Source organism: Fundulus heteroclitus, chromosome 8 (genome assembly GCF_011125445.2).
Source record: "Fundulus heteroclitus isolate FHET01 chromosome 8, MU-UCD_Fhet_4.1, whole genome shotgun sequence".
NCBI lineage: Eukaryota > Metazoa > Chordata > Actinopteri > Cyprinodontiformes > Fundulidae > Fundulus > Fundulus heteroclitus.
The window spans coordinates 7,653,234-7,679,542 of NC_046368.1; the positions used below are offsets into that span (position 1 = coordinate 7,653,234).

Below are 26,309 nucleotides of genomic sequence, written 5' to 3' on the forward strand. Positions count from 1 at the left end.
GGCCAAAAAGGCCCTGTTATGGCTTAGATAACATGCAAATTAAACCAAAACTGGTCCACCCCTTTGCAATGGGGAGTTGTCAAGGTAATCATTGGCCCGGTTTACAGGAGAGATGTTTTGATCACCTGCATGGAGGTGAGGATTGAGGTGAAAATTGGAAGGAATCAAACCTGTAGCTGTGTTGTAAGTTTTTGAAAGTTGAAAGTCCTCCTCTTCTGTTTAAAGTTGTTTTTTCTCTCTTAACGTAGATGGCTTCCTTCACACCCCGCTTAAACCATCTGTCGTCTTTGTCCTAAATGTGAACATTTTGGTCCTCAAAAGAGTGTCCTTTGTCCTTAAGGTGCAGGTGGACAGCTGAGTCTTGTCCTGAGGAGGTAGCTCTCCTTTATTGAGCCATGCAAACACAGGACTCCACATTCCTAAGGGGTGGACCAGTTTCGGTTTAATTTGAATGTTATCTAAGCCATAACAAGGCCTTTTTGGGCAATACTAGCTTGGAAATCCACACTACTCCAGACATTTGAATTAAGAAAGCTTTCTGGATGGTAAGCAAAACGTCTTCAAACTTTCGAAAAAAGTCCAGGTGTTTTGTTTTTTTGTTTTTTTGGATTTGGTGCATATTGTTCCTCTTGTATTTTAGGAAATTATGTCATAGATTAGAATTTTCCAGACAATGAAATGCATCCAAACATCATGGAGTTGATAACTGACTGTAATCTAAATCAAACCACTGTTACAGTTTAAGAAAAACGCCACTAAGTCTTGCCGTTGTTTCTCTGCAGACTCCGTCTCAACAACATGAAGGGTCACGTGGGGATGGTACGATACCTTCCAGGCCAAATCGAAAAGGCTTAGTGGGACGGGGAGATGTGTTCGTGGTTGACGAGGACACGGATTTGTTGGATCCCATCTTTCAAAGCGGAGGAGTGGTGAACCCCCAGTGGAAGCCTTCTAGAAATGGACTGAAGGGAGCCCAAAAGGGAAAACCAGACGTGTCGTCCAAAAAAGTGGAGGAGAACATTACAACAGAGAAAAAGACAGAGCCTTGGACTTCAGCAGTTTTTCCTCTAAAGCCTTCAGACAATATAATTGACTTGGATGTTGGAGGTTCGCAGAGGAAGCCCTCATTGGGACTTCCTCTGACTCCCAAGGTTCCTTCGTATGCGGGAGCTTCGACCGAATCAAATGAACTAATAGAGGAGTCGGCAGAAGAGAGCAGCACTGCTTCACCTGCAGCTAGCCAGAACCCTGCCACCGTCCAGACCACCAAAGACCTGCTGCATAGAGGCAAGCATGAAGGTAAAGGCGCAGCTCCAAACAGAGAAAGCCCTCAGATAGAAACGACTGTGTCCAGAGATGGAGACCTCGTCCTGGGCTCTGATGGTCAAACCTACAGGCTCCAGAGGGGACCTCCTGGCAGGATGGGACCCCCAGGACCAGATGTAAGTCCATTTATTTCTTTTCTTTATGCTCTTTGACTATTAAAGTCACAACAAAAAGAAAATATGTTGCTGCATTGCTCGGTTCATGCTCCATGAGAAAGCTTTCTTGGTATCGCTGGTCCTAAGGCTACAAAACATGGAAGTGATTTCCCAGTTTGCATGCATTATATCAGTCTGGAGCTGAAAGTGGGAAAGATGGCTTTTATTCATAATGAAGAGAGCGAGATAAATGGTTCTGGTTGAACAGCTTTCTGCGCTGTTCTTCTTCAGCCGCCATCTGAAAGCCATCAGCGACGCTCTCGCTGCTCAGACATGTGTTAATCTAAGTGCCTTTGATGCTGACATGTGAGAACATTAAGGGGACCTCACTGATTTTTCTAGATCATTTCCTAATGTGACACTGTTAACCTTTTCACTTGCGATTGGTTTGGAGGAGTGAGATTGATTCATATTGATTGGATTTCCTGGTGAAGGAAGTGGGTTATTACAGCAGCTGCAGGGTAGGTCGAACCAAACGCTGACTGCTTGCTCGGTAACGTACATCTGGAGTCACGTCGCCATAAAGTCCACAAGCCCACTCAGCATAATTACTGTGATTGGATCCGGCTGTGGAGACGAGGAGGGGGATGCAAGTTAACTGGTTTCACTCCTTTCATGTACAATGTTACAAATCAGGTCTGCACACCTTCCTTTAGTAATCGGGTCGGACTTGATGATTCAGTAAAAAAAAATACTGTCTGTAATATTTTACATATTACTTGACTATGACGTATTTTTTCTTTGGATTCCTAATAATCTGTTTAATATGGAAAGAAAATTCATCTGCCTGGTAAACTAGACAAACACAAGTTGTTTGGAAATGAAGTCTGAGCCCATTTTAAATTTTGGTATTCCAAAATGTATGATGATTTTGGTAAAACTCCAAAATCATCCTTAGCTTTAGCTGTCACCTTAAACATCTTGTGTTAAACAGTACTACGTGTTTTTCAGTGACAGTATCAAGGCGTTGTTTGTTTGTACCTGTAATACTGTATCGGTTGCACTGCAAAAACAGAACTAAAAATAAGTAAAATGTTCTCGAAATTAGTGCATTTGTCCTAGATTTGAGCAGGTAAATAAGATTATCTGCCAATGGAATAAGTATTTTTACCCCTAAGATAAGATAATTGAATATAATGCACTTGAAATAAGTCAATGGAGATGTGTTATTCCTATTTTAAGGACAAAAATCTTATTTCATTGGCAGATTATGTTATATACCTGCTCAAATAAAGTACAAATACACTCATTTCAAGAAAAATGTACTAATATTTAGTTCCGTTTTTGCAGTGTGGTTCTGCTGTTCTTTTTATATCTCTCTTTGCAGGCGTAGAAACAGACTATGAGGATGTTATATTACTCTCTCCTTTTCCTCTCCTCTATTTTAGTCACCTTTTCTCCCTTTTAGCATTTTGTCTCATCTTTTTCCTTCTTCTCTTTTGTGTCCATTGAACACGAAATAATCCCAGAATAATATCTAATAAAGCTTTTTGCATGTATAAATCAAGCGGAGCACAATGGCGAAAGCATTAAGGCTCCACTTGTGAAAGTAAATCCGTTGGGCTCTCTTTGGCAACAACTCCAAAATCAGTGATGTAATTTGACTTTTTTATTTACATGTGAAAAGGGTTACTTCCTTCTACCGACCTTGTCTTGTGAGCTGAAAGGATTCCTTAGACAACATGGTTCAGAATGTGAAAATGTAATTATTGGTCACATTACTTGACACTGTAGGTTTGTAGGAGTAAAAGTTGAAAAAAAGTTGAAAAAAATAAACAGGACAACAGGATAAACCTGCAGCGGGTGGAGACATTGCAACAAACTCCACTCACCCTGGACATGTTCTGTTTTCTCCACTTCTATCTAACAACTGGTCTCATTTATAAATCATTGAGTAAAATCCATACTAAAACTGCATGCCAAGAAAACAAAAATGGCACACGCAAAAAAAACAAAACAAATAATACATTTAGATTCATAAAACCCATGAGCACAACCACCAGCATGCAATTATGGTTTTATTGATCCCAGCTGTACCTGAATGTTTAGTATCTGGTTCTGCCTCAGGTTCTCTACACATTCAACCATAAAATGGTCAATGCAAAGCACCTCATGAAGGTTAACGTGTATTTAAATGAAGTAGCTAATCATTTAATTTTTTCTCATGGTGGAATGGCAACTACAGTGCCTCTGGATTTCTCCCATTTACAATGTCTTTCATCTCTGCATACCTAGAACCAGAAAAGAGAAGCAGCATTTAGTTCCTATGCTCCACTTATCTGGAACAAACTTCCAGAAAACTCTTTTTTTGTCATGGTCAAATGGTAACTGCAGTGCCTCTTTCAGCAGTGCTGATGCATCCACCGCGCAGCGTTACGGGGGCGTGTATTTGACAGTATTTCAGTGTGTATTGCCGCACGCAGTGTCCCAATTTATCTGTAAATCTGTGGAACACGTCACCCTGGTGCTCATCGTGGAGAGGATGACAGATCAAACGTTGTGCTGACTGTGACTTAAAATTGAACGTGGCTTATGGGTATTCTTTTATTTATCTGAAAGGTCCTAATGAAGAGTTATGTGTCCCCAGCGCGAGCATGAATAAAACGTTGGTTTTATGATAAAGTCTATCTATGATGAACGTTTGAAAAGGAGTGAAATTTAACATCTGAGAGGAATCATCATGCAGTTTGGCTGCAGTTCACCACTTCCCCATCTCCAGAATAGCCGCACATTTTCCTGTCAAGTTTTTTTTTTATATATATATATATAGATCCCAACTTTTGTGTGAAAAGTGATGTACGCAAGTTTCAGGTTTCATTTAATGCGGACGCAAGCTTTATAAATGTGACCGCAGAACTTTAATACCGATTAAAAAAACAGTTTTTATCCTGGAGTTGTCAAATCAATCACCCCTATCCCTTGAAAGACACCTTAAGGACCAAAATGTATATGCATGTGGATGGTTGGCTGTGTGAGCACATATACATACAGCACACTTATTCTGATTGATGCGCAGCCTCTGCCAAGAACAGTCAGCCTCTCAGAACCAAGGCAAGGAAAAATCCCAGCTAAACTCTGGCAGATCCAGATTTAAAGAGACTCTCATTCAATCAAGAAGTAGGAAGGAAGAGAGGCCGGTAGCCTTCAAAATATAATCATATATAAATGTACATGATAGAGACAGAAACACAAAAGCAGACAGAAAAGTGGAAAAAATAAGAGAACCATGGGGAGAAATGAAAGCTGACGGCTCAAATGAAGATGTATTCTGAAAGTTAAATGGATGGAAAATCTTTGCAACCCCCAAAAAAGAGGCAGCATTATGTTAAGCACCCCCACCCTCACGTCCGCCAAGATAAGCCGATTGCTACTTTTCTAACTTCCTGTCGCAGCTAGCTGTACTACAGAGCTAGCACGGGAGCAATAAGAGGAGTTATTTTTCAGCTATTATCATCTTTATATTTTTTGAGTTTCATTGTCTTGTTGTCACTGTCTTCATAGGGATGCCCTGGCGATCCTGGTCCTCCTGGGCTTAAAGGTGATAAGGTATGTGAAGCTTTATTTTAAGACCTTAAACAGTGCTTCCCACATTTCTCAGCTTTCCATCCAAATAATAACAGTGGAGAAGACTTGGGACCAAAGTTATTGGTGATAAAAACTATTCTTACTAACTTTTAAGTAGGCTACAGCTATTTTTAATGTTCCTTTAACATGAATATTGTAAATATGCTTCACTATTACCACTTTTTGTACATTTCAGTAGAGGGTTTAACACTTTGTAATCCTAAAACCTGCTCTGTGTTGAATCGGTGATGAAGGTCCACTGTTGGAGCACAATGTTAAATATAAATCAGAAGCTAAATACAGATGTGAATTTCCAACTTGTGTTTCAATGCCTTCAGGGTGGAAAGGGTCTTAGAGGAAGACCGGGTAAAACGGGCGAGCCAGGACCCCCAGGACCTCCAGGTCTGCCGACATTTTATCTGTGGAGGAACACGGCTGAGGAATGGGCTGCTTTTAAGGTGCACTTCACATCCTAATTATTATGTATATGAACTTGTATTAGCAAGTGGTTTAAAAAAATGTCGTCCCATATTTTTTTAATACAGCTGAAAAGTACAGTTGGGTTGCTTTGACTGGGGTATAATGAAATTGATCAGACCTTTAGATATGTGGCCTGAAGAGGCCAGACTGGACGTACTTTTTAATGAAGCTGCCTTAAACAGGGACTTGGCCTATGGACAAAATTTTATTAATGGTCTACATTTACATTTATGTTAAATTATTATTATTTTTTTTTTTTTTCGCCAGTGTCCTGTCTAGCAATATGGCAATAGGAATTGATGTCTCAATGCCAGATAGAGCTCGACAGATTTTGCTTTTACAAGGGGAGCGAACAGCTTTCGCCATAGTGCTCCACTTGATTTATACTTGTAAATAGCTTTATTATGATTCCTGCAAGGAGAATTTCAAATTATATGGACATGACAATGGGAGAGTAAAGGAAGAACAAAAAGTGAAAGAGAAAGAAAAGAAAAAAAAAGAGTAGAGGTTAAAGAAAGAGGAGATAAAAGGGAGAGAATGATAAAACCTTCTCCGTCTGCTCCATCACCTGGAAAGAGACACAAAAAGAACAGCACAACCAACAGACATAAAGCAACAGATACAATCGAATAACACCTAGATGCCATTGCTAAATCATATATATTATTATGTAAGCTGACATGTGTAATGTGATACTTGAAAAAAGAAAGTGAGAGAACACAAATAAATAAATAAATTATAAGATTACTGTATATAAGTGGACACTTAATACCTGGGACCCAGCACCTGTGGGAGATGTGAGAGTGCACTAGTTTAGTTGAAAATTATCCAGAAATAGCTTGATAGTGATTGTGGAGAACATAACATTTATGTTAAATTAAAGTATCAGAAAATGGAACTTGTTCGTAGGGATGTGAATTTGGCGTACTCTTTATGAAAAAACTCTTATTGTGAGAAAAATTCCAATCGATCACAATAGATTTCAGTTAACGGTTAACACGAGAGCCTCAATAAATATCACTAAATTTGAACATATCTTTAAATGTAGTTTTGCAATTTTATAGATATAAATCCCACTTTTTTATGTCACTGGTGTCCTGAAGAAGCCCCTTTCAAGATAAGTGGTTTTTAATTCAGTCACAGGCATGCAGCCGCTTAAAAAGGATTGCAAAGAAGTTAAAAATCCTTTACAAAACATCAGGATAGCATTTTTAGTCTATATCGCCCAACCCAGATTGACTGAGTCTGATCTCCAATTTATTTTCAGGTGTTTTACCTGAACATTTTCTCTTGGTGACTTGTCGTAAACTGGAATAAGACAATTGTTTGCCAAGGTAAACTTTTCAGCATTTGAAGCACAAAAGAAGCTTAATATTGATATAAAAACACTGTTTTCATTTCATGATAGATTTTAGGCATCTGTGTCAGGTGTGGTTTGTGCAAAAGCCAGAATATAATGGTTTATTTTGATTAAGACCAGACATTTCATGCAGAAACAAAGTGCTTAATAGAATCTGCTGAGATAACGCTTAAGGCCTGTACTTACTCCACAACTACAGAGAAATTTTTTTTTTTATCGTTTTACTGAAAGGAAAATATCAAGAACAAACCACAAAAAAATCAATTGCAGAAATGGGAAGTTTTTATGGGTCCCTCCCACTGCAGAACACCCACCTTCATTTTTCTTGGACATTAAACAATCGTTTTTGGTTTTGCTTAAACTGCGTTGAGCTACAAGAACTCCCAAACCAGAACTGCAACAGCAGAATGATGTCATTTATTTTCTGCACGCCTAGCAGAGAGAAGAAATTTCACAGCTCTTGCCAAGAATATCTTGCCCTTTATTATCTGTAATTTTTCTGTTATCCTGGATTCTGTTTGGATTTGAAAGTTAAAACCTCCAGGTACCGGGTCAGGAAAAATCAACCTGACATCTCTCAGAAGTTTAAATTCTTACAATGAAAGTTAGATATTTCTCACTAACCCTCAACTCCAAATCCAACATGGCTGCCACACATGTAAAATAGTAACAGGCATTTCATTTTCTTCCTCTAACAGTTTATATATATATATATATATATATATATATATATATATATATATATATATATATATATCAGTAAAAATGGGAGAGAAAAAAAAGGCAAAACTCAATAGAGAGGGGTGTGGAGAAAGGTGAGACAGGAACAGGTGAGAGAAATCAGGTGGAGATTAAAAACATATGGAAGAAATCAAATGAAACAATGCAAGAATGAACCTAACTGATAAATGCATGAACCAAAATGGAAGCGACCACAAAAAAATAAAGAAAAAGTAATGGAACTCAGACAGAAAGAAAACTAACACTTAAAGATCTTGACGGGGAATGACAGTAGCCCATGTCCTGGATTTGTCTGTGTGATGTTGTCTCTTGAAGCTCTGATCAATCTTCCCTTTTCCACCACATTTTTTCCTTCCAGTAAACTTTCCGTTAATGTGCTTGTAATAGGGTCAGCTTCAAAAACTTTTGTGGCTTTCCTTCTTTGTGGAGGCGGAGGATGACTCTAGTGGACAGCTGCCATGTCAGCAGCCTTCCTCATTACTGCGACGGCTATAACATAATGTCTCTTTTTTTTATCCTTTTTCATGTGTTTCGTGTAAAGTTATAGCTTTATGAAAAACGGAATGTGTGATTTTAATAGCTGTAAGCCAACCACCAAAATTAACAGAAATAAACACTTAATAATATAGGACATGTTTGACCAATCTGTATAATATGATTGAATTTGACTTTGTAAAGTGCCTCAAGATGACATGTTTCATGAATTGGCGCTATATAAATAAAATTGAATTGAACTGAATTGAAAAACCACTGTGGCTGGAAATCACTTAAACAGTTCTTTCTATTAAATCACTGAAATAAATTAACTTTTCATATATATTCTAATTCATTTAGATGGGCCTGTATACTATTTCGATTGTCTTTATTCTTGTCTTGAATTATTTTTACCCCGAAAATGAGTTGCCATCAGACGAAATGTTTGTCATTTCATTTTAAAGTGATGTTTTTTATTATAAATCTAATTATCATAAACTCAAACGTTTACAAGCCGCCTTTGAAACATCAAGTTATCAAAAGTCCTTGAGTCCTGAAATCGTTTCCATTCGCCTGTGCTTGTCGTGCAGTTTTGCATTAAATATCTGAGAGCTTGTCGGCCGTATTAGCTGAACGCATACGGCCTGCAGACTTTGTGTAAAAAACACAGACTCTACAGTCGTCGTGCGTGCAAGCTGATGTACTGTAGGCATCTGTTTTACCTCTCTGCACCGGCCACAGCTGTAAGTTGTATAATGCACACAGCGTGATGGAGAACCGCAGCTTCATCACCGAGGAGAGATGACAGAAATAAGGTCTGTTTATGGTTCTGGCACGGCGATTTGGATGCTGAATGTACTTTAAACTCAGATCCTTGTTCACATGTTCATGTTTGCACTGAAAAATGCGTTTTGTCTGCAGGAAAGGCGGAAAAAAAATAAAATAAAAGTTACATTTGTACATTTATTTCCCCCATTTGATTTCCTATCTCCTCTTTTTTTTTATTATTTTTTGCAGCAAACCAATTTCTACCAGTTGCTGTCAGCTGGGTGGCCTGTAAGTATGATGTGACATTACCAGGAGTATGAGTTATTTTTCACGTTAGTTCTTTTAAACGGATCCACGATCAGTTGTAACAACAGACTTTAGGAGAAACATCTATTTTAGATGTAAAAACAATACAGTAAAAATACTGTAAGATGTTTAGTTTTTATACATTTTAGTAAGATATTGTCAGACGGACGTCACCATGTTGTTTGCGCTGCAATGCATTCTGGGTAAATGACGTAAGCTAGATCTGTTGCACTAGCTCTATCCAGCCCAAACAGCAATGAGTAACGTTAAAGCTTTTCACTTTGAACCAGAGCGAGTTGAAATTGATGCCATTGTAGTGATGTAGTAATAATAATAATAATAATTGTTGTTATTATTGTTCATATTATTATTGTACTTCTACAATAATAAGATGTACCTCTCGTAGGACTGTCTGATCCTGGAAAGTAGTGCTCTGTGTTCGCCCGGCTTCAGGTCCATTAACACTTGAAGACCAGACCAATCAGTATCTGATTGGTCTGGTCTTCTGTCCGTTGTCAGGTCCGTGATTTCACATTCGGCCCCGGTGGCAGTATCTTCGTTGTTTAAAAGGACTTCTAGTGTTGCCTGTCTCTGATGTTTCTCCCAGGATCTTTCGATCGCAAGGCGGCGGTGTTTAGGCGCTTTATGGATAAAAATAGTCGGCATGGCAGCTGATGTTAGCTTATGAGTATAATACCCACCTGTTAGCTCGTTAAGTTTTGTTGGTCCAAATGACTCAAAGTCTTCTGGAGAGAAGTGTTGTGAGCACAGCCATGGCCTTCCAACGGCTTTTTCCCATTGAGCTCTTCTTTTTTTCATGAGGGAAGCGACAAAAACTCACCGTTTCTGTTGTTTTCTGTTTTGAAATTACAGTCAAGAAGAGCAACACAGTGTTAACCTGACCATAGGCAGATGTATTTCGCTCTGCCTAGCTTCACTCACATCCATCTGGGACAGATCCATAGGAATTGCCTTTTTTGAAGGCTGGGCCTTATCAAAAATCCTTGCATATGATTGGATAAGCCACTGGTCTATTATCTTTATCGACGTGCTATTTCAACCACTCACACCGATGCTAACCCGTGACGCTGTGAGAGCAACGCAGGAAAAAACAAAACAATTTTTTTTTTTTTTATGTGTTTGCGGCTCTAGTGGCACGTGTTTTATTGACAGTGAGCTGACAGGAAGATGGGGGAAGACAGGCGGCAAAGCACCGCGGGTCGGAGTCGATCCCGGGCCGACCGCGTTGAGGACTAAAGGCCTCCTAACATGGTTCCCGCTAACCGCTCCGCCACGGGTGCGCCCCGGAAAACAAAACTTGCCAAATCCGGTCGGGAGAAGGGCGAAAACATGGTTTCCACCAACAAAAGCCTTCAGAGGCGTTCTCTGATGTTCTTTTAATGAAACAATATTAGGTAGATTGGACAACACGGAAGAAATAGCAGCATCAATGTTAACGCTTGCTTCCTCGATGCGAGCCGCCATTGCTATCTGAATCAAAACAGTCTCACGTCACGGTCGCTTCTCCACTACGTCACAGCCCTGCGTCCTGATTCGCTAGACAATAAAATTGGTTGGAGAAATCACTCTCTATGGGAGATGTCCCAGATGGATGTGAGTGAAGCTAGGCGGAGCGATATCAATCTGGCTAGGGTCAGCTTAACACAGTGTGGCATTGTCTAAATGTACACCAGTCAAATTCAATACAATATAAAAAAAAAAACTCTGATAACTCTGTAGGTTCCAGTCCAGAAGGACCTAACCGCGTCATTAACCCAGCATGCATTGCGCGGGTGAAAAAATGGCGACCTCCATGGGTGGAAAATATAACAGAAGATATACAATTTTTGTAGTAAATATGAGTTTTTATGTATCACAAACAGCAATTTTAAGTCTATAAGAAAATGTCAACATATTTAGGCCACCATGTTCGGCTAACCGTGAATCCCTTTAAGGCTGGTTTCTTCTTTGTGAGCTTGCAGACTAAAGAAGGACCTGCAGGACCACCTGGAGAGATGGGGAAACCTGGCGCTCAGGTGAGGAAATAAATACTAAAAAAAAACAAAAAAACAAACAAACAAAAAAAAGAGGAATGGGGAAGATGAGGATGTTTATTTTTATAATCCTGATTTTTCAGGGGCCACCTGGTGAAGCTGGGGAGGAAGGACCACCAGGGATGCCAGGGGAAATGGTACACTTTAAAAACCTAGAAAACTGATTAATTTTTTAGCAAAATTCAGTAAATGCCCCAAAAATAGTTCCACTGTGTGTAGAAAAGCTTTTGATTGCAGTTTAAGATGAAAAGGAAAGTGCAAAGCATCTTTTCTATGTGTTGGAGATTTAACTTTCAGGTTTATTGCCGTCTTTTTCTAACGTTTAATCCAATTCTTAACATAAGTTATTTTCTCAACCTAGATCTGCTTATAGTCTTGTGCACATTTCTCTGTTCTGCACACTGATTTATTTGTAAAGTCATTTTAAAAGTTCAGAGTGCATCCATTTTTTTTTTGCAGAAGCAATAAAGTGTTTGAATTTTTGATAACAAATTGATAACAAAGGAGAAGAATGCGACTGCGTTCGAAGAGAGAGAGAAAATATTAATATGTCACTATTCTCCCAGAAGTGCATTAGTGAGGTCAGACACTGATGCTGGACGGGAAGGCATGAGTTGATATAGTGGTTCTAGTTCAGGTTTCTCTGTGAAGCCAAGGTTAGGCCTCTGTTGCGAGCTGGTCAGGATATTCCACTCAACAAACTGTACCTTCTGTCTCTTTTACGGACCCTGGGTCTAATGTGAACAGAAGAAACGTGTAAACTGTAAGTTAAAATCCATGATAGACTATTAACAGTAGACAACAATTTTTTACACCAACATCAATGTTTATGTGAGGTTACCTTGGTTGAACGAGCCCGTTGTATTAATTAATGAAATATCTGCCAAAACTTCATATTTTTCCAAATGATTTACCAAATTTCACAAACACATGACTAAGAACTACATTCACCCTCATCAGCACCATGTCTTTAACATTTTAAAAAGAACCAAAAACAAAGTCGGTGTTGTGAATGAAGGCTGTGTGAACAAACAGAGGCTGGTTTTCCAGATGCTCAGATATCCACACATCGCCCTTTCAAGCCCATATTCCCTCATCGTAGCAGAGTGTTTGCTGATTGAAGCACTAAGGCTGCTCAGGCCTGGAAAATATGGACCTTTATACCCAATCAGATCCAGCTACGTCGGTTCCAGTGTGGTCTGCCCCATTACTGAGAGGTTTGCAGGCTGGGCAAATCACTGATCTCTATTATACACTGGAGTGCTAATAGCCGCTGTTAGAACGAGTCGCTTTGAAGCCACCAGCCGCCATATTGGTACTCCCTATTTCCCCCCAGTAACTAGGGAATATGTGCGCTACAGCATCGAATAACGAGGATTTTCTCATGTTCAGGGGGGCTTAAGACTTTTAAAATGTCAAATGCCATATACTTTTATGTTATGTTGTAAAACTATCAAGTACTGAGAAAGTCATGTGGTGAAATATTTTGCATTTTATTCTTTCAAATATATATATATATATATATATATATATATATATATATATATATATATATATATATATATATATATATATATATATATATATATATATATATATATATATATTTAATATGAATAACATGTAAAACATTTCAGAACCTAATTTCCTAGTAGTTGATAGTGTTAGTACATCCACTGACTGTAGAATTACCTGTGAAACGTTTTCACTCAGCCAGAAAACTGCTTGTTGTTGCAACCAAATCCTGTGGGATTCTGTGAGAGTAGGGAGTAGCAAGATGGCGGCCAGTGACTTCAGTTTTTCCGCAAAATCAGCACTCCAGTGTATTATATGGCTCGGTGGGGCAAATAGTCAGACACCAATGACCTTTGGAACGGTCTTAATTACACTTTTGGGGAGGGTTCCATTAAGGAAATAAACGATAAAGCAGTCTTTCTAGCTAGTAATTTGGTGGCATGCGTCCAGAGAAAATAAGCTTTTGAGTGAACATTAAAGAGTTTTGTGCTACTCTCCCTCTCTGATCTCCAAATGGAGCTTGGTGCCGTACCTTTGTGGAAGAGCAGGTTACCGAACACACATCCTTGGGGGGTGCCTGTCCTCTCTAGAGGTTCCGCTCCCAACCTAAATTCTGGTTTTCTGATGAGAAAGGTGAGCAACCAGTTGTAAATAGATGTGCTGAAGCCCAGATGTTCCAGTTTCTGTGTTAGCTGCAGAGGGATGATTGTACTGGACGCCTTCTGTTACTGTAGTAAATTGCGTAGGACACCTTAAGGGTGATCAGTTCGGTGTATGTTCAGTTTATGCTGTTTTTGCAGGGGGATCCGGGCCCCAGGGGGCCTCCAGGACGACCCGGGACACCTGGGAGAGACGGAGAAGATGGAGCAGATGGTCAGCCCGGGACACCTGGACCTCCTGGATCACATGTGGGCGCACACTGATTCTTAATCTGTTAAACGGCGCAAAGAACCCACAGAGCTGCATTACCGCAGTCATTTATCAATGACTATCTCTCCATCTTGTGTCTCACTGGCATCAGGGGCCGTGGGGGTACAGAGGAGAACGAGGACCCAAAGGAGAGAAAGGCGATGAGGTGAGAAAAAAGACTAATTAAAACAAAGCCAAAAATTCTGGTAATTTGTCCACAGAAAATAATTCATTTAGAAATACTGAAAGATTTTTGATAGTTGTGCGACATATGTTGCTTCGTTTTGAATTAAAATGCCTTCTAAGGATTTAGTCAATGAGCTACCAGTTAAATGGTTCGCTGTCACAGGCTGTCATTGCTCTGGAGTTACATTTATTCTCAACAACTATAAACACAACTGCTGATTTTAGACATAAAAATCCTTTTAATCGTCAGTTACTGTAGTTCATTATGTTCCTGTTGGAAAATGTCTGTAAATGTAAACTGATTTTGACTGAAAGTGTCCCGATTGGACTCTTGAATCACCCACACTTGGATCCAGTCCTCCATTTTCTCATCCATCTATCCATCTGTCTTCTCTTACATTCATCAATGAATCCATCCTTCATCTATTTGTTTCTCCTCCATCCATCCATCCATCCATCCATCTATCCATCCATCCATCCATCCATCCATCCATTCATTTTCTCATCCATCCATCCATCCATCCATCCATCCATCCATCCATCCATCCATTCATTTTCTCATCCATCCATCCATCCATTCATTTTCTCATCCATCTATCCATCCATGCATCCATCCATCCATCCATCCATTCATTTTCTCATCCATCCATCCATTCATTTTTTTCTCATCCATCCATCCATCCATCCATCCATCCATCCATCCATCCATCCATCCATCCATTCATTTTCTCATCCATCCATTCATTTTCTCATCCATCCATCCATCCATCCATCCATCCATCCATTCATTTTCTCATCCATCCATCCATCCATCCATTCATTTTCTCATCCATCTATCCATCCATGCATCCATCCATCCATCCATCCATCCATTCATTTTCTCATCCATCCATCCATTCATTTTCTCATCCATCCATCCATTCATTATTTTCTCATCCATCCATCCATTCATCCATCCATCCATCCATTCATTTTCTCATCCATCATCCATCTATCCATCTGTCTTCTCTTACATTCATCAATGAATCCATCCTTCATCTATTTGTTTCTCCTCCATCCATCCATCCATCCATCCATCCATCCATCCATCCATCCATCCATCCATCCATCCATCCATCCATCCATTAATTTTCTCATCCATCTATCCATCCGTCTTCTCTTGCATTCATCAATGAATCCATCCTTCATCCATCTGTTTCTCCTCCATCCATCCATCCATCCATCCATCCATCCATCCATCCATCCATCCATCCGTTTCTCCTCCATCCATCCATCCATCCATCCATCCATCCATCCATCCATCCATCCATCCATCCATCCATCCATCCATTCGTTTTTTCTCATCCATCCATCCATCCATCCATCCATTCATCATTTTCCCATCCATCCATCCATCCATCCATCCATCCATCCATCCATCCATCCATCCATCCATCCATCCATCCATCCATCCATCCATCCATCCATCCATCCATCCATTCATCATTTTCTCATCCATCCATCCATTGGCTGAAGTGTTTTTTAAGACTCAGCTGGATGAGGACTCAAGTGTACCACAGCACCCATTGAGCAGAATGGAAGGGTGATAAAGAAGTTTCTCCAAAGATTGAAGATAATTGAGGCTACTTGCTGTCACCAAGTCTCCCTAACAGCCATCAGACCATTTTAGGAGGCATGCCAAGAATATGCCATTTCTGCCCTACCATCACAAAAATAAACCTGTGAACTCCAATCAAAGACTGAAGACTGTTAAAATAAAAACCTCAGGCTTACAGTTTAGCATGGTGGAGGATGAACGATGCTTAGGACCTAATTTTCTTTTTCTCCAAAGGTCCTATAAACCTTGTTAAAGAGACCCTTCCTGCCCAATATGGTGAATCCAACTGAGTCATCACTGATTTGGATCAGTACTGTGCCATAAAACCCAGAGTTCTTGTTGTTACGTTTACAGATCTAGATAGAATATTAGCTGCATTACATTCAGATTTACCAAGATCTTTGCTACTGAAAACATAAAACATTCTTCATGTGAAAGTTTGACTCTCATTATGGCATAAATCTTTTATCTTTTCAGGGTCTTGTTGGTGACCGAGGCCCAAGGGGGGAAACTGGTGAACCCGGAGAGAAGGTACGCATTGATGGTTTAATCTTTCCTCCATGTGTAAAGCAGTGGTGGATTTTCTGCTCATGGCTAATAACGCAGCTTTTTATGACGTAGTGCAAAGTTGACTAAATCATGATGGGCACTTGTATAAATAACTGATTTACTCGTTAAAAACTTGCAGATGTTTAAGATTAGAGAAATAATAATGAGGCTTTGTCCATGCAAATGTTTAGGTTAGCAAAAGATATGTTGGGTTTCTTGTTTTCACTGAATTAAACAGTTTTTAAACCCCTAAGCCAAGCCTTGTTGCTCTTTTTTCCCCTACAGGGTTCAGCCGGCTCACCCGGTCCTCCTGGTCCAGTTGGGCCACCAGTGAGTGTCTTCTATTGTGAAATAAAGGGCAATCTTCATAGATTCTGTTTTAACCACATATTGCAGCTGAAGAGAATCTTATTTCGGTTTCCAAATATTTCTAACGACCAAGTCTGACCAAAAACCTTTACACCGCAGGGCATACGTTTTAAACCGCTACTATATTCTTGACAATTTTCTTCCATGCAACAAGTTTGTCACAGCGCTCTCGACCGATAGTTATCCAGGCTTTCTGAAGCTCTTTCAAATACTTTCTTTGGGTTTTGGCAACTTTTCTGTCAAGTAAGGAATATGATGAAGAGCAGATTAACATTATCTTCTTGCCATGGCAAGAAGTAAAGACATCAAACACAATTTAACATAGGCAGCATCTTTTGGCTGAACATTTACTTCATGCTACATTTTGAGCTAATAACTAGCTAGAAATCTTGTTAGTGCTAAATATCCACTTTCTGTGTGTGAAACTGTTATCTCTGGGATATTTTACAGATTCACCCAAAGAAAAAGAGCCTGAAGATCATTATCAATTTTCTGACACAGCAATGGTTAATCTTTTGGGAACCATTTTGAATACATTCAAATTTATGGTTATATTGTGATAAAATGCAGAAAATACTTTTGCGATGGATGGATGGATGGATGGATGGATGGATGGATGGATGGATGGATGGATGGATGCATGGATATATTTTGTGCTTGTGAATCAGAATGTGTAGTTCTAAATATATATTTTTCACATTGTTATCCAAAATGTCTGAGAATTTTGTCCTTGTGGATTTAGTTAAAAAATACAAATCTTTTTGACACACAGAAATTCTTAAGATAATTACACAAGTCACAAATTTTTTTTTTTTTTTTTTTTTTTTTTTACACAAGTTACTTTTTTGTTAAGGTCTGATTACAGATACAAAAAAAAAAAAAAACTACAAGTAAAGCTGCTGTGAGTTTCAACTTATGAATAGGAATTTAGACCAGAATTTTCTTCTCTCAGCTGATTGGCCGATGTCATGTCAATCACACATATAACAATCCAATCAGAAGACAGATCGGTTTGGCTATCAGTCCTGGAGAAGCAGTGCATGTTAAAGATGGAGGACGGCGATCTGGTTAAAAACTTTAATTTTCAGAACAAGAAAATTAAATTTTAATACATTTTAATAATTAAAATGATTTTTACTACTCTTGCAGGACTTGCAGTTCAGTAGCACCAACCCCAAAAGCCAAACCCATCTGTTTTCTGATTAGATTTACAGAACAGTTTACAAAGTTTTAAACGTAGATTTTTGCTTTCTTTCTGCAAACAGACCTTAACAAAAAGAAATTGTAGCTCCTTGCAAAGTTTGGATTAGTAGAAAGTTTGTTTCTACAAATGCAAATCTTTTTTCTACACAAATTAGTGTCTATGGATGCTCAAATTTAAAATTATCTGACATTTTGGTTTGATATGTGGAAAAATGTACTAATAAATACACATTTTGATTTACAAGCACAAAATATGTCAATACATTTTTGCCCATAGCATGTGAAATATTAATTTGTGTATCTTTTGATATGGCGTCATTTTTAATCTTCTCTGCAGGGACACCCGGGGATCCGAGGTGGGGAGGGACCAGAAGGCCCCGCTGGGCCTGATGTGAGTGAAGCATTGTCTGATGACTGTGAAGACGTTTTACCCATCATCCTGACAGACAAGAAGTCAGAAAAGATGCTTTACTATTAAGGACATTTGTAATGTATCAAGAAAATAAACCTTTCCTGTTACGTTGTCTTACCAAGGAGATTTAGGTGTTTGAAGGATAAGACAACTTCAGTCACTTAGTCAGCTGGATTGGTAGAAGATTGGTAGTGCTACCAACACATCAATAGTCTTAAACATTAAGGATTTGTGTTACAATGTTTTGTCTTAAATATAACTACTATTCAAATATTCAAAACTCATATATTTGCAGTTTTGAATTTCTGCTGTTTCATGTCTTTCACCCAGGGGGAGAGCGGACTGGATGGCCCCCCGGGCCCCCCAGGGCCACCAGTAAGAAAACGAGTGACAAACACTGGTTTCCTCTTAAAAGCAAATTTATTTGCTGCTTTAAAACTTGCTCTGCAATAAAAATGTGTCTGTTGCAGGGTGCGCCAGGGTTGACTGGACGAGTTGGTGCTCAAGGAGTTAATGGCTCAAGGGTAGTACTCTGTCAAATATTTCTTTTTTTTTTTTTATTTACTCGCATGTATAACATGATTTCCATGTTCAGCAGCAATAACTCTCAGCAATCATTTTCCGTATGACATTATAGGCATATTACATCCTTTTGGAGGAATGTTGGCATCTTCATCACACTGACATCTTTAGATGTTAGGTTTCTGTATAGATTCTTAAAGGAGCTATAAGTAATACTGACACCCTGTGGCTCAAATCGGTATAACAGCTTGCCAATCACCACAATCTTATATACCGTTTTAAATGGTGTGTTGCTGTTGTGAATTTTTACTTCCACAGGACAGGTCTACGATGTTGTATTCTGTTCTAGTTCTGGTCCTCTTCGCTTACTGGCTTCCATGTTAGCAGGCGGTTGCTCTTTTTCCAAGATAAAATACCAAATGCTGCGCTCTGTGTTGAGAACCCTGGGAACTCTCATATGATTGGCTGAGGAACCAGGAAATAAACACGGGCTACACTCTGAATTGAAGTAATTCCGGACGATACCTCTAGGTTTGCAAGGAGAAAAACGTGACTGAAACATTGTTGATGGAGCGAATTGATTGATTACAGGGAATGTTATGTCTTCCATCCCTGGTGACAAATGGGAATGATTTAGGTTGATTTTACAGTAAATATCTTACTTATAGCTCCTTTAAGTTTAAACATCACCAGCTCATCTATTCAAAGGACATTGTTCCCCAAGCCTTGGTAATGTTGCTGGACTGTCTTTGTTCTCAACTCTTCTAAACTAGCCCTCCTTGTACTTTTTTATTCTTATGAACCCTTTATCTGTGCACTGCATGACCTGACCAAACTGGATGACCAATACTCTGAAGATTGACAACTTCCTTAAAATAAATGGTATTATTTTTATTCTGAATAGGTCTTTTAACCCATAACAGATTTTTGGGACACAACAATTGCAATTGCTTCTCTAAGGTCATTGCTGATGTGTCTCCCTTTGGGAACACCACTCTACTCTAGAATTTCTTTCATGCCCAGCAAATTTCCAAAACTGATGCTTTTTTTTTTTAGAGGTGATCACATTTATTGACGATGAAGGAATTAAATGTTTTCAGCAGCCTATCTTTTAATGGCTTTATTGTTAGTAAAGACTAAACCTGTCTGAATATCCATGCTTTGGTTTAATCCTAGCTTTAAATGTCCCCTCTAAGTTATGGAGCTCCTCAGGGCTGAATCTTGGCCCCCATTTTCTTGTGATTTAATTTAAAAAAATATATTGCCCCATTTGGGTGTCTTGTTGGTCTAGAGATGCATGTTCCTATTATAGAAAACAGTCCTGATCTATTTCCAGATTTGAATCATGTAGATGTGTGCAATATAACATTAAACTGAAGAGAAACAATCCAATTAGTCCATATAACTTCATACTGTTGTATGTTTTTGTAACAAAAAAAGGCTTTTTAAAGTAGTTTGCCTACAAAAGAGCATCAATCCTTTTCAATTCAATTCAATTAAATTTTATTTATATAGCGCCAAATCATGAAACATGTCATCTCAAGGCACTTTACAAAGTAAAGTTCAATCATATTATACAGATTGGGTCAGATTATACAGATTGGTCAAAAATGTCCTATATAAGGAAACCAGTTGATTGCATCAAAGTCCCGACAAGCAGCATTCACTCCTGGGGAAGCATAGAGCCACAGGGAGAGTCGTCTGCATTGTACATGGCTTTGCTGCAATCCCTCATACCGAGCAAGCATGAAGCGACAGTGGGAAGAAAAACTCCCCATTAAAGGGAAGGAAAACCCTCCAGCAGAACCGGGCTCAGTATGAACGGTCATCTTCCTCGACCGACTGGGGTTACAGAAGACAGAGCAGAGACACAACAAGAGAAACAAAAAAGCACAGAAGCACACATTGATCCAGTAATCTGTTCTATATTAGATGGTAGTAGCGGGTGAGCCGTCTTCTCTCTCTCTTCTCAATCCTTTTGCTCTGTATCAATTTTTTTTTTGACTCAGTAAGGTATGGGCCTGCGTCTTCATGCAACATGTTCAGATAGCAATATATAATAGTAATAATAATAATAGTAATATACTCATTACTGCATTTTATAAAAATGGAAGAAACATTGATTTTAGAGACGACACCATAATTGACTAAACTTTTGACCAGCTCTTGTGCAGCATTTTAGTCTCCATGGGTTTTTAATTTGTTAAAAAGAAAAACATTGAATTGACCTGTAATGATGCCAGAAAGAACAGTTTAACCTGAATGTCTAAACTTGGCGTACTGAATACTTTCTCTGTTTATAAAGCGTAGCTTGTTTCTTTCTAGGGAGAAATGGGACTGGCTGGTGGCGTTGGCCTCCAAGGTCCTCAGGTATAAAACCTAGCTTGTTTATGTACTTATTGCAGATATTCAGCCTTTTCCACATGCTAGACATAAAAGGACTTTGCCTTACTTAATTTTGACCAGGGGCCTCCAGGTCTTGAGGGACAGATTGGACCTCCAGGGCATAGAGGACCACAAGTGAGTACAAACCTTTTGGGTTGCTGCTTTGTTCGACTTGCTGCAGGAGTTTAAAGCTACAATATCTGCATCTTAACAGGGTCATCCAGGACTGATGGGCGCTGCCGGGCCTAAAGGAGATCCTGTAAGTTTGTCCCGTGATTTTAAATCAACAAAGCATTTTCATGTGATTTTGATGTAATATTCTTAAGATCTCAGTGTTTTAAATGATAATTGTAATTGTTTTTATTGTATGTAATTGATTCTAGAAAAAACATACTGACAAAAGTATTCATCTCTCTTGAACTTTTTCACATTTTCACACATTGGATCCATGAACTTCTATGTATTATATTGAAGCTGAATAAAAAGAAAAATGTTGACGTTTTCAAAATTTATAAAACATAAATAACATCTGAAAAGTAGGGCATACGTTTGTACTTGCCCTCTTTTACCTTGATACTCCTAAATGAAACCAATTGCTATCAACTGCCATCAGAAGACTCTAAACTAGAGTCCACCTCTGTGCAATTTAAGATCAGCATCAATCCTTCTGTTCTGTTTCTGGGCCTCAGAGGTTCGTTAGAGAAAATTGGTGAACAAGCTGTGTCACGAGGGCCAAGGAGACAGCAGACAGGTCAGGGAGGACGTTGTGGAGAAGTTTAAGGCAGGTTTTGGTCCTACAACAATATCCCACGCTTTATATATCTGAATCCATGAAATGAAGATGGAAGCAGTATGACACAACACCAACCCTACCAAGACATGGCCATCCACCTATAATTTAAGGCAATGAGAGCATTGACAGGAGAAGCAGCCAAGTAGGCGTTTGGTAACTCTGGAGGAGCTGCAGAGATCCATGGGTCAGATGGCTGAATTTGTCAACGAGACGCCGCCTGTAGAGATGCTAGCTGCAATTTTCTTGACAGTCCTTGACAGAGGCTTGGTCAACACTGACGATCCACTCTGTAGATCTAATTGTTTGTGGCAGTTTGGACCAGTCCTGTTGTGTGGATGAGCCAAAACCACACAGTGGTGTTCAAAGACAGGAGAGACTAAATGATGGCAGTACAGAAGAGGACCGGCAGCTGCTGTGGAAAGTTGTACTTCTTTGAGTTGCTGCAGGAAGCACAGTGTCTGCCGGGTCTTTCTCTGAACAGTGACGATGTTTAAAGGACCAGCTCATGTCCTGAGAAAGGGTGGAAAGATCCACAGCACACAGGAATGTTGATGAGGATAAGGAGGAGAGGCAGTGTAAGGGGTGTTCTCTAGAAGTCCACCTTCATCTCCACAGTCTTGAGCGGGTTATGGTAAAAAAAGAAAACAATGTTAAAGAGAACAGCACCTCTATACCACCGAGCTAAATTATACACTGGAGTGCTAATCGCCGTCTGTTTGAACGAGTCGCTCTGAAGCCACCAGCCGCCATATTGGTACTCCCTATTTCCCCCCAGTAACTAGGGAATATGTGCACTAAAGCATCAAATAACGAGAATTTTCTCATGATCAGGGGGGCTTAAAACTTTTAAAATGTCAAATGCCATATACTTTTATGTTATGTTCTAAAAATATCAAGTACTGAGAAAGTCATGTGCTGAAATATTTTGCATTTTATTAATTTAAATATATATGTTTAACATTTATAAATATATAAATAACAATATACAAAAACATATTTACATATGTGTATACATATATATACATATATAGATATACACATACTTATATATACATATATATTTATATTTAATATGAATAACATGTAAAATATTTCAGCACCCAATTTCCTAGTACTTGATAGTGTTAGTACATCCACTGACTGTAGAATTACCTGTGAAACGTTTTCACACAGCCAGAAAACTGCTTGTTGTTGCAACCAAATCCTGTGGGATTCTGTGAGAGTAGGGAGTAGCAAGATGGCGGCCAGTGACTTCAGTTTTCCGGCAAAATCAGCACTCCAGTATATTATATAGTTCAGTGCTCTATACTGACACATGGTGTTGGCAGCATCATGCTGTGGGCATGCTTTTCTTCAGCAGGGACAGTGAAGCTTGTCTGAGTTGATGGACATATAAATAGAGCTAAATGAAAGAACACCTGGTAGAGACTGCCTATTATATCCCACTGGGACGCCGGTTCACCTGCCAACAAAAGAAAAAGAAAAACAAACATGCAGCCACAGCTCCAATAAAATGTTTATTTTTTATTTTTTATTAAAACATGTTCATGTTTTAGTATGACCCAGTCCAGACCAGGCCTAAATCCAACTGAGAATGCGTGGCAAGACTTGAAAATTGAGGTTTCACAGATGCTCTCCATCCAATCTGATTCAGCTTTTTTGCAAAAGAAGAGGCTGAATACAAATGCAGGCCACACTTTTCAGATTTTTAATTGATAAAACAATTCGCAAAGCCAAATATTTTCCTTAAACTTCACTATTATGCATTAGTTGGTGTTGACCTATTACATAAAGTCACCAGAAAGTACATTGAATCTTAATATAACATGATACATGTTACATACAACATGAGATAATTTTGCTTTTGCATAGTAGGCTTGTGCAATAAAAGCAAACCTTTTGCATTTTAAATCAAACCTAGTTTCATTATATTTTCCTTCCAATAAAATATATCTTTTAGAAATCTTCTTAAGTTTTTTTTTTTTTTTTTGTGGAGATACATTTTATTTAATGTGAATAGCTGTGTTAACTTTTTTATTTTTCATGGAATCCTGATGAAACTGACTATGGGCGCATCACTGGTCCATCCATTGAGCTTAGCTAAGCACCTTTATATGCTTGATTGATTTATAGGTCAGAATTAAGAGGCTTAAAAGATCTACCATGGATTAAAAAAAACAGCCTGAGTGTACAGTAAAACTCTGAAAGACCTTGAGAAACCCTGAAGAAACTAATGATTATAACCACGTAGCGAAAGTTTGGATGGGAAATATAAAGAGAGAAGGAATGCCTCACTTTTGCAGTTGCTGAGTTTAACCTTACGAATGCATAAAGTTTATTAAATCTTCATTGCTCGTCAGTTTTTCTCACTACACTTATGTTTGTCAACAGGGGCCTGTGGGGCCAATGGGCCCCCGGGGGGATCCTGGCTTTGAGGGTCCCATGGTGAGTTCAGTTTATAAAATAAATTAATTCAAAGCTGGTTCTGTCCAAATATTTAAGGAGTTTCTCTTGAGTAAGAATGATGTAGGAGGAAAACCTGCTGCCTCACACTGCCCTCTACTGGTCACACTATGCCAGTGGAACAAAACTTATACTTTATTCCCACTAATGTTTATTGTTCTCTCTTCTTTCAGCAACTGACTTTTCACCCTTTAATAATACATTTAATGAATTAGTTGTAACTTTTTACATTGGCCTCTTGATTATTTAAGTTAATTCCTGCTGAATGACATTCAAAAGCCACGTATTTCCTTTTGTTACTGTTGTTTTAAATTACATTTGCCTGTGATTTGATACAATAATAATAATAATAATAATAATAATAATAATAATAAGAAGAAGAAGAAGAAGAAGAAGAAGAAGAAGAAGAAGAAGAAGAAGAAGAAGAAGAAGAAGAAGAAGTATTATTATTTGTCATTTTTACTGTTTTTAAGGCATGTCTCCATCTTTACAGGGTTTGCCGGGGAAACAAGGTCATGTTGGTTTTCCAGGAGTCATGGTGGGTGATGATTTACTGATGTTTTGGTGTCAAAATCTGATCGGCTGAGATTGACTATGCATTTATTTTTTCTGTCCTTACAGGGTAACAGAGGACCTGATGGAGACAAGGGAAATACAGGATCTAAAGGCGACAAAGTAGCAACCAACAACATTTTGCTTTTTAGCAAATTTTAGAGAATATTTAACTATAATATCGTGCTCATCACTGTACTTTTCTACATATTGAAACCAAATATGAAAACAGGCAAATTTATTTATTTATGATATTATTTTGTGAACACCATTCAAGGTTCAAGAGATTAATTATTTGAAATTTGTATTTTTCTCTGACTTGTTTGAGTGCTGGTCTAGATTAGAAACCCTTTCAAAATGTAACTTTATGTTTCAGACACTTTTGGTACGTTAAGGTTCAGTGGTTTTCAACATATTACCATGTAGTAGTTAGTATCTTTATTCCAGGTATACAGTATATAGCAGGGGGCATTCGGGTCATTTACCTTTAACATTTTACCTCAGATGGGGATTCTTAACAAATACTTTTTCCGGCTTTCTGAAGGTATGCCAGTTTTTCTTTTGACTTTGTTTGCTCCTTCACTTTTTTTTTTTTATGTAACTACCCAACCAGCTCCAGAGAAACATTTTGTTTTTGTCTAAGAACCTAACTCTCCCAAAAACGAAGCACCATGTCATGGAATAAAGACCCTCAGAAAGCCTGTTGAGCATCTTGTAGTTGCGACGACTTCCTGCAGTTCAAACCAAGCATCAGAACGGGGAATAAAGTGGGTTTAAATAACTTTGAACCTGGTCTGAGCGTTTCAGTAACTGCTGATCTACTTACTGGATTTCCATGCACAACCATCTCTGGAGTTTAATACCTAGTAAGCTGTGTTGAACTGCCTTGCTTCGACTGCTCAGACTTGTGGCAGTCAGGTGTTAGAGCTGGGGATATTTTTTTTGTAGCTGCACTAACTTTGCGACAGCATCACGTCAATATGGACCAAGCTCTCTATAAAGTGTTTCTGACGTTTTGTTGAAAATAAATGCTGTAAAATCAGGCAGTTTTGAGGAAAAGAGCTGGTCCAACTTGGCAAGATTTGTCCAAAACGTTGCACGCCTGATGCTGGGATGTTGCTGTCATGTTTAGAATCGGATCTTCACTGAAAACACAGGCTTAGTTGTCTGCTTCAAGACATTTATAAAAAGCTTTACAGTGCTTTAAAGTGCTGGCGTTAAAATGAGTCAGATTTTCTTGACCTCGAGTCAAACCAGTTGTTCAGTACCAGTACAGTTTTTGTTTTCTTTGTCTTTCAGGGAGTTCAAGGGGCCACAGGCATTAGGGGACCTCAGGGAGAGAGGGGACCCATTGGTTTACCAGGCTTCCCAGGGGTCAGTGGCCCACCTGGCCCTAAAGGGGCTGAGGTAACGTTTCAAGCTCTGCTATAATAGTAATAATAATAACCTACAGTAGCTAATAAATGTATCCAGACACATTTCGTCACATTAAAACAACAAATTATGATTTTTTTTTTATTGTGATTTTACAAAAAGCAAAGAATATTAGTTTTGAAAATTTTAGACTCTGAAATGCTGAAGCCACAAATGGACTCTGTACCACATTCGTATATTACACGGTTCTAA

General features: G+C 38.7%; 1 protein-coding gene across 1 annotated transcript in view; it reads left to right on the forward strand.

Moving 5' to 3' along the window:
• Positions 1-26,309, forward strand: part of si:ch211-196i2.1 (collagen alpha-1(I) chain) — a 128,344-nt gene that overhangs the window by 59,825 nt on the left and 42,210 nt on the right. Inside the window, exons 6-25 of the mRNA XM_036140047.1 lie at positions 783-1,442; positions 4,983-5,027; positions 5,384-5,503; positions 9,118-9,156; positions 11,157-11,210; positions 11,312-11,365; positions 13,544-13,651; positions 13,765-13,818; positions 15,913-15,966; positions 16,270-16,314; positions 17,894-17,947; positions 18,299-18,343; positions 18,439-18,492; positions 20,816-20,860; positions 20,957-21,010; positions 21,090-21,134; positions 24,060-24,113; positions 24,625-24,669; positions 24,753-24,806; positions 25,983-26,090. Coding sequence (XP_035995940.1) covers positions 783-1,442; positions 4,983-5,027; positions 5,384-5,503; positions 9,118-9,156; positions 11,157-11,210; positions 11,312-11,365; positions 13,544-13,651; positions 13,765-13,818; positions 15,913-15,966; positions 16,270-16,314; positions 17,894-17,947; positions 18,299-18,343; positions 18,439-18,492; positions 20,816-20,860; positions 20,957-21,010; positions 21,090-21,134; positions 24,060-24,113; positions 24,625-24,669; positions 24,753-24,806; positions 25,983-26,090 — 1,791 coding nt within the window. The remainder of the gene's footprint in view (positions 1-782; positions 1,443-4,982; positions 5,028-5,383; positions 5,504-9,117; positions 9,157-11,156; positions 11,211-11,311; positions 11,366-13,543; positions 13,652-13,764; positions 13,819-15,912; positions 15,967-16,269; positions 16,315-17,893; positions 17,948-18,298; positions 18,344-18,438; positions 18,493-20,815; positions 20,861-20,956; positions 21,011-21,089; positions 21,135-24,059; positions 24,114-24,624; positions 24,670-24,752; positions 24,807-25,982; positions 26,091-26,309) is intronic.